The sequence below is a fragment of the Mesocricetus auratus genome, unplaced genomic scaffold, assembly GCF_017639785.1.
Source record: "Mesocricetus auratus isolate SY011 unplaced genomic scaffold, BCM_Maur_2.0 Super-Scaffold_100676, whole genome shotgun sequence".
In the NCBI taxonomy this organism is placed as follows: domain Eukaryota; kingdom Metazoa; phylum Chordata; class Mammalia; order Rodentia; family Cricetidae; genus Mesocricetus; species Mesocricetus auratus.
The window spans coordinates 150,498,659-150,519,104 of record NW_024429266.1 but is presented as its reverse complement, the minus strand read 5'-3'; the positions used below and the strand labels follow the sequence as shown (position 1 = coordinate 150,519,104).

General features: G+C 50.6%; 1 protein-coding gene across 3 annotated transcripts in view; it reads right to left on the bottom strand.

Moving 5' to 3' along the window:
• Positions 1-4,251: 4,251 nt before the first annotated feature.
• Mgll (monoglyceride lipase) overlaps positions 4,252-20,446 on the bottom strand; it is a 101,175-nt gene continuing 84,980 nt past the window's right edge. For 2 of the 3 annotated variants that reach the window (XM_040739124.1, XM_040739123.1), the window contains exons 6-9: positions 19,085-19,168; positions 15,363-15,452; positions 8,833-9,048; positions 4,252-6,912 (exon numbers count right to left, since the gene is read on the bottom strand). In XM_040739124.1, coding sequence (XP_040595058.1) covers positions 6,787-6,912; positions 8,833-9,048; positions 15,363-15,452; positions 19,085-19,168 — 516 coding nt within the window. In that variant the 3' untranslated portion in view covers positions 4,252-6,786. The remainder of the gene's footprint in view (positions 6,913-8,832; positions 9,049-15,362; positions 15,453-19,084; positions 19,169-20,446) is intronic. The other variant, XM_040739125.1, reaches the window with a different exon arrangement.

Sequence of the window (20,446 nt, the reverse complement as noted above, 5' to 3'; positions counted from 1 at the left end):
TGAACTTCTGATTCTCCTGCTTCAACCTCCCAAGTGCCAGGATCAGAAGCACACAGCAGCATGCCTGGCAGTTTTAACAGCTACCCACTGTTCCAGGAAGAGGTGGGTCCCAGGGCTGCATCTCCTGAGTGGGGAGCTTAGCTCCACAGCTAGTGCCATGGCTCAGGCCCAGAGTCTGAGGCCTTGTAAACTCAACGCCACTCCAAGAACAATGTGCGTCCCTGTTTATAGACCCCTCTTGCAACTCTCAGGGCCACGCTCTGGCCATCCTTTATCTGGGTGAAGAATTCCATTTAAGTCAATCCCAACTTCCTGTCAGCCACCAGGGGGCATGCCTGTGATCTCCTGAGGTTCATTTGCAGTGTAATCAGCTGAGCAGCAGCCTTGGAGGTCTCAGATGATGGTGTACCTACCATTCAGCAGCCCTGGTCAAGGTACGGTCTCAGCTCTGATTCTGGTTCTATAGGACAAATACTTTTGCTTCAGGGTGCAGTTTCTCCAACCAAGAACAACTGCCTTCATCTGAGGGATGGTGTCCTGTCCTGAGGGTTGGCCTGCCATGGAGGGGCATTCTGTCCTTCTGGGCTCTACAGTTCCTAGATTCCAAAGTCAGTGCAGTTTTAGGGCAATGACTGTTTCTGTGCCTTTGAACTTGAAGTGGGATGTGATTAACATCAGGTGAGCAACTGACCCAAAGGAGAACGGTCACAAAACAAAGGCAGAGATGCCAGACTGTCGCCCTGCTGTTTCTTTGTGGGACCAAACGAGAAGCCAGAGCTTTTTGGCAAAAGCAGTTTCTAAAGATCTCTCTGAGGATCCGAGAGGATGGGTCAGTATAGCAAATATATTGGGGTGTTAGAATGAAGAAAACACTTGTCTCTCATTTTATATTTCAGTGTGTTGAAATCCAGGGCCTACTCTCCTCTCCCAAGCCATACCCTAACCCTTTGGTTATGTACTGAACAGTTTTAAGACCTGTCCGTCTGGGGAAAGTGGCAGGTTTCTCTGGTCGGACATGAATGGGCCTCTGAACCAAGTTGACTGGCTGTGCAGGTCACCCCTCTGTAGGATTTGTGGGTACACTGCTAGAGTACCTATGGTGGGTTTTCTTGGGTCCTCGGGAAGGGGACATCTGTCCAGATCTGGGAGACAGGGGTGGAAGTCCTCAGGCCTCAGTAGTTTTTCATGATGTTGGTCTTTAGGCCTTATACTGTAGGGCAGAGGGGTGTGGCTCTACCTCAGTTGTGGTTGTAGCAAATCACTGCACTTGTAGAATATTACTTTAAGGTGTGCTACATTTGTTTATGCTCTGGAACATTCGTTTAATGATGTAAAGATGTGTGACTTTTGTTTGCACTGCATTTGTTTAGCTGTGTGAAGCTGTGTTACTGTGCCTGTCTAAAACACCTGGTGGTCCTAATAAGGAGCTGAACGGCCAATAGTGAGGCAGGAGCAAGGGTAGGCGGGGCTGGCAGGCAGAGAGCATATTAAATAGAAGGAGAAATGAGGAGCAAGAGAAAAAGAAGAGCAGGACATCAGGGGCCAGCCAGCCACAGAGTAAGAAGGAAATGGAAGATATACAGAAATACAAAAGATAAAAGCCCAGAGGGAAAAGGTTCACAGGATAATTTAAGAAAAGCTGGCAAGAAACAAGCCATGCTAAGGCCGGGCATTCCTAAGAATAAGCCTCCATGTGTGATTTATATGGATGACGGTCCTCCAAAAAGCCAAAAGAGTAACCCATCACACTACAGCATCCTTGGGTTTCCAACCAGCCACAGAAGCCCACCACCCCTGGGACCACGACCGGGCGCCACCTGGGAAGCAGAACCAGAACTCCAGAAAGTGCAGTGAGTATCATGGGCTGACAGGCAGTCTCCTTCCTCCAGTGGCCAGAGGAGTGGCTGTTCTCTTCTCTCCTGGCCCCTGACACACCTGCCACCTGTCCCATCTGTCAAGACTCTGATGGCTGGGCTCTGCCCCGCTGTTCTGTCCTCTCCCAATGCTCCCATATTGTCTCTTTGCAGGTCTCCATGGGGCAGGTTCATCTGGCAATAACCCACCATGTCCTGTGCCTTGAGTCCTGCCCCCTTCCTCCTCACTGACTGATGCCACCGCAGCTGTGGCCATGTCACAGGCAAGTCAGTTCTAATGTAAAGAATTACCAGATGCAATTTCTAATTTCTATTCTATTCTTTGAAAGGTGCATGCCTACTGCTCCTTCCCTAGTGGCTCGTTCATTCCTGTGAACCAAAGTTCCTGGAAAGAAGCTGTACCTGCCACTGAACCTTCTGTAGGACTGATTAGAATTTCAAAGGCTGTAGGAAGGCTGAAGCAGTATGTATATCCAGAGCCTAATGACTATTTATCTTCAGTCTCTTTAAGAACCATTCCTTACCCACCTCTGTGTCTGACCAAACGTCCTTGTGATTAATAGGCAAAACCCTCTGAAATGTGTTAACCTAACAGACTATCAGCTTTCATCAATCAAGAGCTAAGAGTGTCACCAGTTAGCATCTGTGGTCTATAGCAGGGTGTTGTGGAACATTAAGATGTGTTACATTTGTTTATACTGTTGAATATTTAATGATGCAAAGATGTGTTGCATTCTTTTATGTTTCATTTGTTTAACTCTTGTAAAGCTGTGTTATTTTGTCTGCCTAAAACACCCGATTGGGCTAATAAAGAGCTGAATGACCAATAGCAAGGCAGGAGAGAAGATGGGCGGGGTTGCCAGGCAGAGAGATAAAAGGAGGAGGAGAGGCGGAGGAGGACACCACCAGGGGTCAGCCACCAGCCACACAACCAGCTGTGGAGTAAGAAGGAAAGAAAGCTATATAGAATAGAGAACGGTAAGAACCCAGAGGCAAAGGTAGACGGGATAATTTAGGAAAAGCTAAATAGAAAAGCTAAGGCTGTGCATTTGTAAGAAAAAGTCTCCTTGTATTAATTTGGGAGCTGGGTGGCAGGCCCCCAAAGAGTTAAGAGTACAGCAGAGACTTCCTGATTTTCTTCAATTTGCTGTTACATTTTGTTGCTGTGACAAAGCACCATGAGCTGGAGTGACTTAGTCCATTCACAGTGATGTACTTCCTCCAGCAAGACTCCACTCCTAAAGTTCCGTAGCCTCTCTAAACACCACCACCAAGAGGAACCAGTTATTTACATACCAGAGCTTATAGGGGACATCTCTTATACAACTAACACCTGTGGAACTGATGTTGCCATCAATGTACTTGAGAAGTACCTTGGTTCATGACTTAGCTCAGTAACTAAGAATTTCATGTAACTTGGACATTGGAACAGAATTTTGGAGTGATCTGAACCGTGTTCCCAGGCCATCATCACTCATATATACATGTATTCTCTCATATCCTTTGAGGTTGGAACTGTCTTATTTTTTATTTTGACATTCTTTCTTTCCTCCCTTGTTCACCTTCATGCATTCCTTCACAGCCCCTTCATTCATTCTCACCCCCGTGCTCATTTAGTAACGTCCTTTCCCTCTGTCCCTCCTCCCATCCATTCCCTCCCTCCCTCCCTCCCCATGACAAAGTATTTCTGGGGTCCCTCTGGACAATAGTTGGAACATGTACTTTTCATCTCACAACCCAAGTAAGAGACAGGGCTGCCCAGAGGACAAAAAGTGTATCCTATCCAATAGGGACAGGGCATGGTGAGGCTATTAGTGACGAAGGTAAGAAACCACTCTCAGTAGGGGCCTCAGCCTTTAGTGAGCTGGGGTCACACAAGGCCTTTGCATACAGGAGGCTCACTTCTGACTTGGCCGCCACCCCTGCTGTTCCCTAGCAGTTATAGCGATAGTTCTGGGGACAACACTCTGAACGCAGAGCTGTTGGTTCAGGAGACTATGGGGAGCCAGAGGAGGTGATCAAGACACCAGCAACAGATGACAGATGTCCTGGATTACCCTCGGTCAGGGAGCAGGCGTGGGAGAAGATGGGGCTTGGCCATGCTGGGCATCCAACATGACAGCAACAGAGAAGCAAAGCTGTTAAGGCTGCCTGAGCACTGGAGACGGGTGAATCTATGCTTCAGCATGGCCTCCCCAAGAACGGATGGGAGAAGATACAATCCATTTGTCCGGTTGGCATTTGGCCCTGGAAGGGCTGCTGAGTTGACATCAGGAGACCGGCATGGGATGCTTCACTGCTTCCAGCACAGGCCTGTGGGTCTCTTAGCAAAAGGGTTGACACCAAGAACAAGAGGCCAGACAGACAGACACGGGACTCTCCAAAAGCACGTGGTTTATTATGGTGAGCTGTAGTGCACATCGGTTTCTTTAGTTCTAAGCCGGTGCAGGTTCCCCACTAAGAGTACACACGGGGAGCACGCGCGGTGACAGTAACAGACCAGTGAGCCACTGTGATCCCTAGAAAGTTACATTAGCAATCAGAAGAGAAAGGGAAGTGTGAGGTGGCCTGGGGTGGGACCTGAGCAGAGCCCTGTGGTATCAGAGCACCCCAACTGCTCTCATGATGGTCCCAGAACACCCAGAAGCTGAGGGGGCCATGGTGGAGGGAGGCTGTTTCCCTATCACTACCAAGGAACTGGTGCTTAGTGGTTGAGACGCCCTACTACCCGCAGGTGGCGCCCTTTCCTAACTAGCTTTTCAGGCACTAAGTCCATCCTTGTTGGAGAAGGTGCTGTGTTGTTACAGGCGCTTGGGTCTGGCTCCCCTCCCCTTCACCTGGGCAGGGCTCTCATGGCCCCTTGCTGGCTCCTACCTTATTAGCATTCCTCCCACACCCCAATCCCTCTGCATCCTGGTGATGGGGTGACTATGAGGCCCAGCTTGTCAGGCTTCCTCCAGTGCCAAGGGCAGAGTCTGCACAAGGCTGGCCCAGGCCTCTACAGACAGATCTTGTCATGTAGGACATGATGCATTTATGTCCCTGTCCCCTGTTCCAGGTTTCACAAGAGAGTCCCAATTTCAGGTCACTTCCCTCTTTTAGTGTTATCTATTCTTTAACCAGATGCTCATGCATCTCTATAAATGAAGTCTTGCATGAAAGCCACCAGCCCAGGGATGAGCATGTGGTCTGCAAAGTGGCACTGTCAGCATGTGCTTCTGGGAGCAGCCTGGGTAGCTCCTGGGAAGAATCACGGATCTGGGCCCTGAAGCACAGTAGTCTGGAATTGGGGTCTTTTGTTTTTCATGGAGAACAGAAACATCCCATGCCTGTCTGCTGCTGTCCAGGGCTCCCTGAGCAGCTGGGGGTGCTGACTGCCCCTCTTAGCATACTTTGTCCTTATTTTCTAAAGAGACACAGAACTAAGAGAGGGCTCTGGACAGCTCCTGGACACTGCCTTCCCTGCATGCAGTGCTTGGCCCTGCTGAGGGACACAGTGTCCTATGGCCTGTAGTAGTGGCCTGCTTCTGACTGCCATGCATGGTCAGGGCCACCAGAGAGGGCAGAGCCCAAGGACTTAGAATAAACTCCAGAAATGACAGGGCCTAGGTTGACAGGTGCCTCTTTCAAGACAATAGGGCCCTGAATTGCAGCTTCCTGGAGGATCAAGGGTCTACTCACCCCTCCCTGCAGGCAAGCAGTTGTCCCTGGCAGGAGCACCCCTTCCCAGGGTCCTATGTGCACTAACAAGACTCCTGAGGTAACAGCAAGCCCCTCTGTAAAGATGAAAGTGCTCAAGGGGGCAGTGAGCCCCAGTTATTGCTGGCACTAAGTGAGGCCTGGGCAGGCCTCTGGGCGGGCACCTGAGAGGACAGGGGGCTTGGACGTCACTGCTCCAGGGCAGCCTCTATGAGGCCTGGCTGGGCCATCCTGCTGCAGCCTGTGATGGGGTACAGACAGCTGTGGTCCTTGTCTGCGGGTGGCCACTGAGTGCTCTGGCTGCCCTGGGCAGCACCATGGCTTCATGAGAGTCTCCCTTGCCACCAGAGGTAGCTGCGCTAAGGCAAGCCACTCCTGGTGACTGCACACAGGGACCAGGCCACAGTCCTCCATTCTGTTTTTTTTCCTCAGTTAGGGGACTGGGACCTTCAGCAGACTGGCCCTGTGGGTACCAGTTCTTTCAAAGCTGTTTAGGCTACACCCACCCACCCCACCCATATAGTCTTTAGAATATACCATATATATTAAACACTTATCTTCAAAGTCACCCTCCTCAGCACGGAGTACTTAGTAACCTGAGAAAAAGGGCCTTTCTCAATGCATACAACATGCTCTGGGTAACCAAACTCCCAGTAGGGGGGAAGGGCTGTGTGGGGAGAAGAGCTTCTGGGCCACCCTCCCTCCCCACAGCCTGGCTTCCATCTGAGAAGCTGCTGACCAGGTCATAGGGTGGCTGCCCATTTTGAGGCAGCGACTCGGATGGGCACATGAGCCTACTAAGGAGCTAGCTCTGGGGACACAGGCCACCTCATCACATGCCAGAGAACAGCCAGTCAGAGAAGGCTTGGACAGGAGGAAAGAGACCTCTGATTATTGCAGACTGGGACATGGGACTGTGAGAGTCCCTGAACCCCACGGGAGCTGGGAGAGGTGGGCAGAGGCTGAATTTTTTAATCAAAGGATATTCCAACACAGTCTGTGTGTGGAAAATATACTTCCTCTTTCATAAAGTGCCTTCCTCCAAGGGTGGTAGAGTCAGTGGCCAATAGCCTTATATATGACAAATTATCTTTTTTTTCTTCAGAGTAAATTGCACTAGGGTTCCCTCCAATTGTTTTTTTCAAGCCAGTCAGCACTGCCCTTCCTCTGCCTGCTTCCCCCAGACCATGAGCTGGTTGCCTGGCTAGTGCATTCAGGGTGGGCACCCAGCTCCTGTTGTTGCTGTCCTGTGAGAGACCCACATATTTATTTCATGGAGGACGGACTTGGTCACTTCTGGAAGCTCCTTGTGGAGAACGTGGTAGGCACCTTCATACATCTGTAATCAGAAGGACCAGGGAATTAGACCTGGTGTGTGGGTCAGGCAGGGCACAGGGGTGCACAACGTCACACTTACGCGCTCACTTGGCGATCATTCCCAGTGTCCCCCCCAGTTCATTTTCAGATGGGATGCTGCTGCCACGTTGCTTAGGCTAGCCTCACATGTCTAGTCATCTTCCTACCTCAGGCTCCCGGTAGCTGAGAAGGCAGGTATGATCTCCTCTGTTCTGCTCTAGCCAGCACCTTCTAATCACAAATGACAATTTTGCAACAATCTGGACATCCCACGCTGTTCCCAGGGCTCTCCAGCTGCTGGTACGGCTTAGATCCCCAGAACCTTTCTGCCAGGAAGCTCTGTCCATCTTCATACCCCTACCTTTCATCATTTCCCCCGGTTCTCTCCTCCCAACGCATAGCAGTGGCCCTTGGCAAGGTCTCCAGGAATCTAATTTGCCCTACCCAGTCACTTTTGAAGCCTGGATGACTCTGGACTTACCAGCCATGTCCAGAGGCAGAGCAGCTGTTCTGTCCCTGTCAGCTCCCTCCCTTGCTGGTGGCTCCTACAGCCCCAGCAGTCTGGTAGCCACTCATGGCTTAGAAACTCATACCACACAGCTGACTAAGATGTCCCTCTGGTTAGCCACCTTCTATTTAGCCATTTGCCTTAAGATTTCTCTCTGCTGTCTGCTGGGGTCACCGTCTCAGGGACACTGTAGTCTCCTTGCCTTCACAGGCCTAAACCCCAGGAGCATCCTTCAATACTGTGTGGACCAATCACCTCATCCATTGGCCCTGATCCCTTCTCTGTGCTAAGAGCACTCAACATGCTTCTTCTATTTTCAACTGTTCAGTGAGCTACAGGACACATGACTGCATTTGCCCCTAACCTACCTGGTCCTCTTGTCTCTCCCTCCTCACTCTCCTAACCTTGGGAATCATAATTTAAATATTTACAGTGAGAGCATGCCACTCTTGGCTTTCTGAGCCTGGCTCATTTTGCTTTTCAATACATTTACCATCCTCCAAAAGCTTCCATGTGGTACAGGCATTTGCTCTTCAGATGAGCTTGTGCTCTAACAGGCACAGGCATCTCCCGTCTGAGGGCGACGTGCTTGTTTCTTACCTCAGCTGTGAACAGTGTTTCTCATGAGATCCTCCCCCTGTGCCAGCCTCGTTCTCCTGGTGCTCCCTACGCCAAAACCAAGTCCCCTCCCCCCCACTTCCCCTGCTTGGTCTGGAATGTTCTTCCATGGCTATTCTCCCTGTAGGTTTTTGGGTTGCCTGCTTCATAGGAGGGGAGTGTCCCAGCATCCCTCTATCCTGCAGACTCTGACCCCTGTCTACAGCCAATTTGAGCACCCATTTTCTCTTTGTTTACCTACTGGGGTGCAGATCAGATGTCTGCAGGACCTCCACAAAGTCAGAACTCAATAAACAGGAGTTGCAGAAGCAACAGAAGACTGCTGAGTAGGCGAAGAGCTAATTATCTGGGAGCTTGGAGCGGGGATGGAACCCTGGGCCCCCCTGAATGAGGGAAGAGCTCCATCACAGACAGGTCCTTGACAATTTGCAAAGATATGAGTCTCTGCCAGAATGGTACAGGGTTTGGAGGGATTGAGGACTCAAGCCCAAGAACTTCAGTTCAAATACTGACACTGACTCTATCACTTTTGAAGAATCACCTAACTGTCTTTGTAACACTGGGAACTGCAGGGAGCCTTGCAGCTGGGGTGAAACATTGTCTCCTGTGCCCAGCTGCAGGCTTTTTTTCTTGCACACACCATGGATTAGTCTCTTCTGTGTGAGGCTCATTCTTGTGAAGCCAAGGGCTGGGGACCCACGTATTGTCACAAAGTTCATTTGCCTGTAACCCCTCACCATTACTCCCCAGCCAGGCTGACCCCCTCCTGTCTCTTACCTTGAGTGTCTTGTCCTGACTCCGGGATGATTCCATGAGCAGGTAGGCACCTTTGCTGTCACACAGTCGGTCAGCAGAGCCCTGCAGCAGCAGGAATGGCAGCGTCAGCTTGGGCATCGCACGCTCTACCCTCGAAACGGCGTTCAGCAGCTGTATGCCAAAGCACACCTTCACCCCCGCGCGGCAGATGAGTGGGTCGGAGTCGTATATGTCCACCTGAGAGGAGGAGATTCAGTCAGCTCATGGGCTCCCTAGAGGGTGTCCTTCTGCCTGCCCAAGGGTTCTGGAGACTGGCAATGTGTTCAGTTCTGCAGAACTCAGGTCTGAACTGTGCTCAGCATCTCTGTGCTGGGACCTGAGCTTGTTTCACACAGCTCTGACTCATCTTACATTGGGGAGTAGGTCCAGAACGCCCCAAGTCTGAGATGCGCAGGTTTCTCATGTAGGTTGATGTATTGTTTGAGTAGAGCCTCCACACACCCTTCTCCAAGCTTCAGTCATCTCTAGAATGCTTATCAGATATAGGCCAAGGTCAGTGCTATAGAAACGCTGGGCTGTTTGGATTCTCCCATGAGGAGTCCAAGGACATGATGGAGGGCTGGCTGTCTACATAAAACATCTGTAGAAAATTTCCAACACTAAGGTACTAAGGTGGATTTTTACACATATAAGGAAGCAACATAGCCATGCATGGTGACACATGCTTGTAAAACCCCAGCTCTTGGGAAGCCAAAGCAGGAGGAGTTTAAGTTCAAGGTTAGATTGACCTTGAAAATATATATATCAGAAACAAAATATCCCATGCCATCTACTCAGTTACTGGCTCTGAGGGCACTGAGGTGTTACAGCAGGCTTGCTCGTCCTCATTCCCTAAGCTGCTTCTAGGTGGGGCGACGGCCGTGCACACAAAAGGGCTGGAAAGCATGGGTTGGAACAGGAAGTCTCCTAGGTGTTCAAGAACAGCTCTCAAGCCGTGACACCCGCTGCCTCCCCGCCTCCTTGCAGACAGACTCTGAGTTGGTTTGGGACAGCCAGATGGTAGGACCAAGGTGAGAGGGACTGAAGGCTGCTGGGCCTGATATGGCAGGGGCCTCTGAGCCCTGACTTAAGGTCATCTGCTTCTGTTGCCACCCCTCCAAAGGCCTGGCCAGAACTCCAGACCCATGGAAGAAGGGACAGGCTGTCCCGCAGTCACCCTGACAGCCTGGATTTGAGCCCCACCAAGCTGACCATTTGTGATGAGCTGCACGGGATGGATTAAACACTTCTTGCAGCTGAGCTGGCAAAGAACCCCACAGAGCCAGACCATCTGTTCAGCAGGCTAAGATAGGACTGGAGTCTGACAGAGCAGTTCAGGGACAGTGTGGGGAGAGCTGGCCATGGACCCAGGCCACCACAGGTCTCTTTCAGGGTCTTGAAGGAGCCCTACTTAGAGGAGAGCTATGGGGCCCCCAAAAGAGCCCTAAGCCTGAGGTTGGCCGAGTCTTGATGGTAATAGTAAGAGTGGCAGAAATGGCTGTACCATGTATCAGAAACATACCTTGGGCATAACCTGGTGTCAGGGGCACCATTCAGGGACCCCACTGTGTAGTAGAACAGCAGTTGCCATCTGAGCTGCTACAGGTACAGCCTCACAATGGAATCAAGGCTCTTATTGCTCATATGACATAGGAGACGAAACTCAGGCGCTGAGCGGGGGTGGGGGGTGGGGAGTGTTTAGCAGCCCATTGGTGCCTCAACTCCTGTTCTCCTGGCATCGGGCAGGGTACAGAACTTTCCAGACAGCGAGTACACATCACACTGCAGCTGGTATGGTCATGTGACCATATTCTGGCCAATAAGAAGCAAGTAAAGGAACTGGCCATGTGCTTGGGTCAAGGGCTTGCTTTATTCTCTAAGGAGAAGAACTACTAAGGCAAGGGTCACCCCTAGGGGTGTTCAGCAATGGAAAGAGTGTCTTGTCTCTGAGAAGTAGACATGAGGCAGAGGAAGGAACCAGCTCCTGCCTACCACACTGCTGCTTCCGAATGTGTCCATGCTGCACCTATGCTAGTCTCCTCCAGGATCTGGGGATGACAGCCTGGCGGGCTCTAGCCTGCCTACTGCCCAAAGTCCCCTGTTAACATCCTTCCAGAGGCTTCATCCTGCTTCCTAGAGTGTGCCAATATGCTAGGTCCCAGAGGAGTTCACTCCTGAGTTTAACTGCTTCATGGCCCCAGCTACTTCCTGATCGTGGCTTTGTTTCTATTTCTTGGCCACACAGACATTGTTTATATAATGGCACCTTCTGGGGAAGGAGCACCAGCAGTGTCAAGGGAAGGTAGATCCCAGATAGAACTATAGTTAGGATAGGAGGGAGAGAGGTACATAATGTGCCTTTCAGGGAAATCAAGGGAGGCTCCAAATCCTTTGGTCTGATCACTGTGTGCTTTTCTCTCTTGTGACTCTAAGTCAGTACTTCAGGGATGTTTAGAAAGAGCTGCACTGAGTCAATCTGGCTAGCATTTTGGAAATATTCATGGTTGTCAGGGCTAAGGATGAGAGGAGCATGGGTGGAGAGTGACTAGCTATACAGGATCAACACCTGGCTGGATATCTTCCTGTTGTGGGAAGCAGGGTGATGGACACATGAACTGTGTGTCTTTCATAGCTGGGTGCAGCTCACAGTAAAGTGTGTGTGTATCTGTGTATGTATGTTGACAGCTATGTTTTTGTTTCCAATGTGTTAATGTCAATTGCATTTGGCCTAGAGATGAACCTGGGCTCACATCCTGACTTTACTAACTGTGCCATTGGGTGAGTGATTTGCTCTCTTTTGATCCAAGCTTCCAAGGTTACAGGGGGACAGAAGGGGCTATGGTGTCCAGAAGGTGTAGAAATAAGATTATAGCTCAAGAAACTCCATAGAGAGCAAGACTCAGGGCTGACCATTGTAAAGTGGCACTAACAGCATTTGGTGAGCTACAGGATTGTGCTACAACAAACCCAAGCAAACATCTGATGCCATCCAGCCAAGGAAGCCACCTGCTTCCCCCACCTTCTGGCCTTCCCACCTGTACCAGCCTCTAGAGCCTGGCGGCAAAGTTCTCCAGTTCCCCACCATCCTGCGCTGGCCAGTTGTTTGGGGGTTTTGAGGCTTTCCTAGCGGTAGGGCACCATGGGCAATGTTGTGTGCTGCTGGGTGGTGCCTCTTCTGGCCATTTCCCCTGGGTGGGTGGAGAGGCTATTTTTAATGCTCAGCACAGGTTCAAAGGCAGCAGGGAGGCAGACACTCTACTGAGCAACGGGGGTGGCTCTAGCCACTTGAAGGCTGAGATCCTCGGGCTGCCAGCACTTACAGTTCTATGTCCCCCACGGGGGAGACATCTTCAGCTCTCTGGCTGGCCCAAAGGATGCAGGTGGCAATTGGGAGTTGTGGAACCTGAGAGCAGTCCTTCATGGTACCCTCTCATTCCCCATGAGACCCCAGACATGATGAGCTGTTTCTCGAGAGAGGGGGCTGGAATGAATTCACTTTCCTTTCTTTGTCGCTGCCTTTCGTTAGGAAGATAGACAACCTGGCTGTTGCATGTGGCAGCTTCCCAGGGGAAGCCCCTCTTTGCCTTTCTCTTTGACTGGGCTCACCAGCCAGCACCTGTCCAAGATGGACCCATTATTTGAGATGCAGGTCAATGAGAGTGGGTCTGCCTAGGGCTGCGAATCACCCACCTCTTCCCTCCAAAGTCCTTTCTGCCTCCAGCCCCTGGATGCAGTGCTGTGTTGTCCATGGCAGACTGCTCCCCAGAGATAAGACAGGTTGGGTTTGCCTGCAGATGAGCCCAGGTCATATCTGGGTTCCAGACAGTCCCAAAAGGATGACGCCTCTCTTCCTATTACTAGCCTGTTTTCCCAACCCCAGTGTGTGTCCTGAATGTGTCCCAAGCAATATGAGGAATTTTACAAGAGACACACACTCTACAAAATGCTACCTCCAAATCTGCCACCTTAGACCAGTGTCAAGGTTTTCTGATCTGTGGTGAATGGAAGAGCTCTGTAATGGCAAAGGAACTGGATATCCATCCCTGCCTTGGACTTTGCTCACTGCTATCTTGTTCGCAGGGTCCAGAGAACAATTTGGGTGCAAAGATGTCTTCTAACAAAATAAAATCCCTGTCTTCAAACAAAACAAAATAATTTAAGGGAAGATGGACAGCTCCCTGAGTCTGAGGTCCTCAACCTTCCTGGAGTGTCCTGCCTAGATTTTTAATTTTCCTTGAGCTGAGGATAGAGCCCAGGATTTCTTGCAGGTAGACAAGCTCTCCACACTGAGCAACACCTGTCTCTTACACAGCCGACCCCACAGCCTGGGGCCTCTCTACCTTCCCATAGGGGCATTCTCTGCCCCCAGGCTTTCATGTGTCCCAGGGTAGAACCTGACCAGGAAGCCAGAGTCTGACTGCCCAGGAAAGCAGGCTAGGCCATTGGGTTGTCAGAGTCCTATCCTAGGGTAGGCACTCAAGGTTTTTGGGAGCGTGGAATTCAAGCTCCTAAAACAAGGAAGGAGACCAAGGCAGAAGAGTGGCACCCAGCTTGTTTTGTTGTTAGGGTAATTCTAGTATCTTCCACATGTCCAAGGTTGCTCCTTCAAGCCTTCAGGTTTTCAGGCTCAATCCACCAGTGGGAACTCCCAGCAGGTTCTCAGACTAGCCCACCAGTTATTATTACCAACGATTTAGGATAATAAGGAAATGCAGGTTAGCAATTGGTCACTTATTACAATCAAACTTGCAGTCATATTAGGTATGTATGTTTTCAAGGCCAAACAGATACATTTTAGATAGAGACAGGTCATCTTCAAACACTTCGGAGATCTGCAGAATATGGCATTTAAGATGTTTTAAAAACAGGTTCTTTTTTTGACAATGAGGATTGTCTGCTCCTGGCAGCACCAGTCTACTTCAGAAAACATGGGCATCAAAGAATCTTCATATGGAGTTCACTTTCTTTGTGGCAAAAGTTAGTCACTGGGCAAGAAAGTGCCATTGCCTCGACTGCTTGACAGTATGCTGTCCAAATTGGACAAGCAGGACACAAAAGAAAGGACTGCTGAACTTTGCCAGGACAAAGTAGGACAGCACTTTAGAATATCCTGCTTCACAGAAAAGTCTGTCAGATATGCTAGGCCTTTAGGCCGAAGATGTGTGCACCAGTGTTGCAGAGAAACCTTGGGTGACTATCCAGGCAGCCAGCTGTTTCTCTCATTTCTCACAGTTTTTGGAACTCGCTCTCTTGCACTTCCTGCTTACTCGGGTCTCTAGTGGAGTTGAAGACTTTATAGCTATAGTTTTCCTTGTTGCCAGATTCAGAAAATAAATTCACTAAAAAAATGTAAAGTGTGTAAGGTTGAGATAGTTTTGGTAATGCAAGTTAGAAAGTGAATTAGGTATAACCTTTTGGACTCACTAAGATAGGATAGATACTGAGTATTTTCTCTGAATTTGTCATCTGTTAGTGGGCTAGACATTGTTGATGTACTAATTGCCTGTATATATTGTATATAGTTATTATACTTACTGTATATAGTTTTTCTTACATTAGTTATGACTACTTTTAGACACAAAAGTGGGGAATGTGGTATCTTGTTTATACTCTCAACAAATAAAGCTTGCCTGAAGATCAGAGGGCAGAGGAGCCACTAGCTAACCATAGAGGTCTGGAGGTCTGTACAGACAGACAGGAAGTGAGATGGCTGGGTGGAGAGAGGATATAGGTGGGAGCAGACAGGAGCTCGGTCTCTTTTCAGTCTGGAGATTCCTAAGAACTCTACTGGCTGACTGCTCTGCTTTTCTCATCGTTCAGCTTTCACCCCCCTAATATCTGACTCCAGGTTTTTATTATTAAGGCCAATTAGCTCATGGTTTCTTTGCCTTTACTTGGGGACAGCCTGGCTGGGGACAAAACCAAGTAGAGGTACTGGTCAGGGAGAAACTGAAACGACAGGTTCTTACAGAGACTTTGATCCCCGATCTAACTCTGCCCGAAGCCTTTAGTTCCTGTTACCAATAAATGCCCGCTTGTGCTTAAAGCACTTTATTTTTTAATTTTTTATGTGTACATCCTATGTGTGTGTGGGGGCGCTGGTGAAGGCCAGAGAGGGTGTCAGATACCCTGGAGTGAGCCACCAGTGTGGGGTCCTGGGAACCTCACCGGGGTCCTCCACAAGAGCAGAAAGCTCTCATAATTGTTGGGCCATCCTCTGGTCCCTTGAATCACTTTGACTTACGTTTCTGTCACTTGCGACCAAGAGAGACCTAACCATAAAGCATGTCTGTCCTCCATCAAGCTCTCTGCTCGTCTGGGGTAGAGATCAGACTCTCTGCTTTCCCCTAACCCCTAAGGCAAGGACAAAACTTCTCACTCCATTGTGTCCCCATCACCCCACCACCCCGAAATGGCAGCAAAGTGATGAGGAGAGAGCCCAGGTCACAGCTCACCGGGCCCCACCTTCACCAGCTTACTGTTCCCAACACCCCATGTCCACTCACACTCACCTCCGACTTGTTCCGAGACAGCACGCTGGAGTCGATGCGCCCCAAGGACATGTTTGGCAGGACAAGGTTGAGCACTTTGGCAGCAAGGACCTGGGCAAGGAGGCAAAATGAGAGTCATGAGTGCAGGCCACCCTTGCTGGAGGGCTAGAGGACCACCTGGGCAAGGAGCTGACACCCAAGCTGAGCGCAGTGGCCTTTGATGCTCAGGACTCGGGGATGCTGCTCGATGCAGGGCCCCGACATAGGGCCGCTCTCCTGCTGGCGTGACCACCAGGTCTGTTTTCTTGTCCTGGGTTCTGTGCAGATATAACCACACATCAGATGTAATGTGAATTGCTTTTAAGAGCCACCGATAAGCCTGTGCCCTCCCCCAAGGCACCAAAACCGACACAGCATAGTCAGAATCATTGGATCAGTTGTCAGCGAGTGAAGGAAGCAGGACAGCTTGGATCAGAGAGAATCACTTGCATGCCATATTCCACCACGTGGAAACGAACCATCACCAGTCTGAACAGGAAGTCCTGTGGCAGAGGGGAGGAGCCCCCTGTCTGGTTCCCAGCTCTGAGAGCCAGGAACACAGGCTGGGACCTCAATACTAATCTCTGTTGGCATGGCTGCTGATGGGGACCCTGCCATTCCCCCCAAAATGGACCACAGGGAAGGTTAATAACACCATGTGATAAAGCCTGGCATTCTATACATGCCCAGTGAACATGATGAGCCTGATGGGTCTCAGCCCAGCCCCCCTCTTGGATGGCAGATATTCCCAGGAAGGCAGAAAACCCAATCTTGCACGGCTGCCTTCTGAGAGCGACTGTTTAATTTCACGTCTGCAATGAGTGCAGACACTTGGGGCGAAAGAAGCTATTTCAAAAGTGAGCTGTGAAACGCTGAAATTAGAACCACGGGAGCTGGCAAAGGGGTGAGTTCTTAGGAAGTGTGGAGGGCGCCTGGCACACAGGTGGGTCCCTTGGTGGTGGAGGAACTGCCTGTGGCCGCCTGCAGCACTGGAGAAATCTTCACACTATCAAAGTTTCCCCGAACTGACTTCTAGACATCCGGCTGTTCTCCATGACTTCTACCCCAGCTCCCTGAATCCACGTGAGGGCTGATGGCTGGCCCATTCTATCCCTGATATTCTCAGAGGTTGCAGCAAAGTCCCAGGCAACAGGAAGACAAGAGTGCTCTGCCACTATCTCAGGCACTGTCCCCTTCTGCTTGGTCCGACTGACTCTTTGCTCATCCTCAATGCCACAGCCACAAGCCAGGGAACAGCTGGCTACCCACTGCAAAATCCTTCCCGCAGAATGGATGGATCAATTGATAGATCTCTTGATCGTCCACCGTGTCACCACAGGGAGCGTTCGTGGTTGCAGTTGTTGACTTATGGTACAGGTTCGTGATCTTAGCGGCATTCGGGGGGAGACCGTGAGAGAGGGCCAGTTAAGAGGGGACAGAGACTGCCTCAGTACTGGCCCTGCAACAGAGGAAGACTGCACAGTGCCTGTTCCCTTTCGACAGATCCACCGCCAGATCCCTCGCTTGCCGCCAAGTCGCCTGATTCCATGTGGCCCTGGGCACAGAGGAGCCAGTCCAGTTCAGAATTGCTCATCGCACAGAGGCGCGCCAACCCGATGCGGGCCCCTCCCAAACCAAAGCATTGATGCTCTGAGGTGCTGAGGCCTCCACCCCAGCTCTCAGGCAGACACTGAGGCTCAAGATGGAGACAAGGATTGGGACGGCTGCAGCCATTTCTAGTTCCACAAGGGGCTGCGGGGCAGGGACTCTGGTGCCAGGGAATCTGCCTCCAGGGGAGAATTACGGTGAAAACAACTCTGTCTCCTCTTGCCAGTCAGCAGCCGTCTTCCTCCATTAACGAGGAACATTTGGGCAGCTAAAGGAAGCTCTTAGGGAAGACTGAGGGGCTGGGGAAAGGTCACTACTATGAGATGTGTTGCTTTAAAACGGGCTGTCCCCCCACAGAGATGAACAGTGGGCTGGGGCCTCACCTCTCCTCCCAGTATAGAGGCAGCCTAAAGCCCGGTGGGGAGATGTGGTGGGAACACACCAGGCCTGTATGGGGGAGGGGGTGCTATAGTGGCCGCTCAAACACAGTCGCTCCTGCCCCCTGGAGTTTCTGTGCTAGCCCTCAGGATGGGGGAGCGCACTGCTTAAGCACCAGCTCCTAACAATGGATGTCCGGTGCTGGCTGTGTAGATGAAGATGCTGGTGTCCTAGCAACAGGACTGGCTACCCACTCACAGACATGGATGAGGGCCATCGCCTGCAGGGCTGCAGCCTTTGTCAGGGTCTGCCCCACAGGATGCCACCCAGAGAACAGAGGTGTCTCAGTATATTGGTGGCTGTGGGAGATCTGGGTACAAGCCAACCCTGGAGAGGGAACGCGATGCCCAGGGCAGATGCCCCATTCCGGGACAAGCATGGAAGGGAAGACTATGAAAGAGGGGTTCGCATGTGTGGTGATGTGACAGTGTTAGCTGTCGATTTGACAGAATCTAGAATCGCCCATGAGAGGGCCCCCAAGGGGTATCCGACAGGGACTGTCCTGGTGTAACTGAGGGGGGAAGACCTGCCTACTGCGGGTGGGGCCATTCCCTTTCGAGGATCCAGGAACTGCATAAAATGGAGAGAGGAAGCAGAGCTCAAGCAGTCAGGTTCCACTTGACATTCCCCGCTTGACTACAGATGATACGTGTAGCCAGCTCCTTTAAAATCTGCTATCGAGCCTTCCCCTCCACAGTGGACTGAGCTAAATAAACCCCCATCCCGTAAGTTGCTTTTGCCAAGATATTTTACCACAGCAACAGAAAAAGAAATGAAGGGCGCTGGGTGTTGGTGGCGCATGCCTTTAATCCCAGCATTCTCAAGGCAGAGGCAGGCAGATCTCTGAGTTTGAGACCAGCCTGGTCTACAGAGTGAGTTCCAGGACAGCCTCCAAAACAATTACAGAGAAACCCTGTCTCGAAAAACAAAACAAGAAAACAAAACAAAAAAACAAGAAATGAAGGGTGGTGATACCTGAGTACCACTGTCCACAGATACCCAGGCCAGCCCAAGGTTTCTGACCTCTCTGGTCCCAGGTAGGGCCCAACAGATCCTGCCTCAATCTCCTGAACTCTCCTCACTGACCTCAGTGTGCAGGCAGAGTAGTAGTCACTTTGCAGCCCTTGCTGCTGGACAGGCTGATACTTGCCTGGCTCTGGTCATCAGCTTTCTAACCCTGCATAGTAAGTTCTAAGGAATGCTTCTAACAGAACCCATTCAGAGGGGAGAGCATCTTTGGACAACAACCACCGCCTAGCTTAAAGAGATGTAGACACTTTAGTAGCTGCTTCCACCAAGAAATCAAGGCAGGCAGAGGGATGTTCATGAGACCACAGGGCATGTGTAAGAGGCCCTTTCCCACCGTTCTTTTAAGGGGGGTTGACTGCACGAGGCAGGGATGGAGGATGGGGGGGCTCTGCAGTAGAAGGGGGCTGACTGGATGAAGGACAGGACGGCTGAGCAGCAGACGGTCTGAATGAGGAGGAGGAGGTATCAAGAAAGAAGGCACCGCAGCAGAGCCCACAACCAGAGGAGCAAGGGGTCAAGGATGTCAGATGACTCCTAGAAGCAGCTGTGATCATATCCCCAAGCCTTGGCTACAGTAGCAGGCCCTGCTCCTGATTCCCCCAGGAGAGGGAGGGTGGGGTCATGCTCACCCACAGTTGGAATGCATATGGTATCCAAGCCATCGTCACTTCAGTTGCCTTTTCAATAGTGGTCTTCATGACCTTCAAGTTGTCCTGCAGGCATGGAGACAGCCGTGGGCCTAGCTCAGGAAGAGGAGACTACAAGCTGTCCATCCTCCCCACAATTCCAAGAGGCAGGACAGACCCAACTTGGTCAACTTAGGTGTAGACTCTGGGACTGAATTCTTGAGAAAGTCTTTTCAACAACTTTTATTAGCATATATTAACAGTCATTATACAACTTGTGGGTTTTGCAAACATTTCATTCGGGTTTACTATGTATTTTTTCCCATGTTTTACCCCATTTTCCTCTCCTGCCCCCGCAACATTCCCTTTTCTTGCTGAGCCCATTCCTTTTCCCCAGTAGTGCGCTTTCCACTTTCACATTTTTTGTGTCTGCACATACATGTGTATGTGCAGTACATGCATGCCTATATGTGTGCACACATATGTGCATATATGTATGTGCATGTGTGTTTGCATTGCAATGTGTATGTGCATAGATGTATGAGAATTGTTTTTGAGACAGGGTTTCTCTGTGTAGTCCTGGCTGTCCTGGAACTCACTTGGTAGACCAGGCTGGCCTCGAACTCACAGAGATCTGCCTCTGCCTCCCGAGTGCTGGGATTAAAGGCGGTGCCACCTCTACCTGTATGGTTGTGTGCAGGTGACACAGTTCTCATATGTGAGAGGCAATGTGATGCTTGTCTTTCTGGGTCAAGTTTATTTCATTTTACTAATGATTTACAGGTTCATTTTCCTGTGAGTGACATAATTTTGTTCTTTGTGGCCGAGAAGAACGCCGCTGTGTGAACACACCACATTTCCTTTTTCTAGTCATCTGCCAATTGGGCATCTAGGCTGGTCCATTATCTTGGCCACTGTAGACTGCCGTGGTGAACCTGAGTGGGCAGATGTCTCTGATAAGCTGACTTGGATTCCTTTGGGAAGTTCCCAGGAGGGGTGATGTCTGGGTCACGTGGTAGCAGCTTCTTCATTTGTCAGATGGGGACAGTAAGGATTCCTGGGGTGTTTGCCAAGACTGACCCCTGCAGAGCCTGTCCCTTGGTCCTTGCTAGTCACTTGAATGAGATGCAAACAGCACCCCTATCCTAGTGGAGACTGGAGAAGTGTGTGACCTGCAACTTTGGTGCTCTTTTTTTGAGACAGGCTATCACAAGGTAGCTCAGGCTAGCCTTGAACTCACAATCTTCTGTCACCACTTTTGGAGAACTGGGATGGCAGGTGTGGACTCCCACAACTAGCTCTGTGGCTGAAGCTCTGCAACCCATGGTGCACCCCTATAAACAGGAACGCTGCTCTCAAGACTGA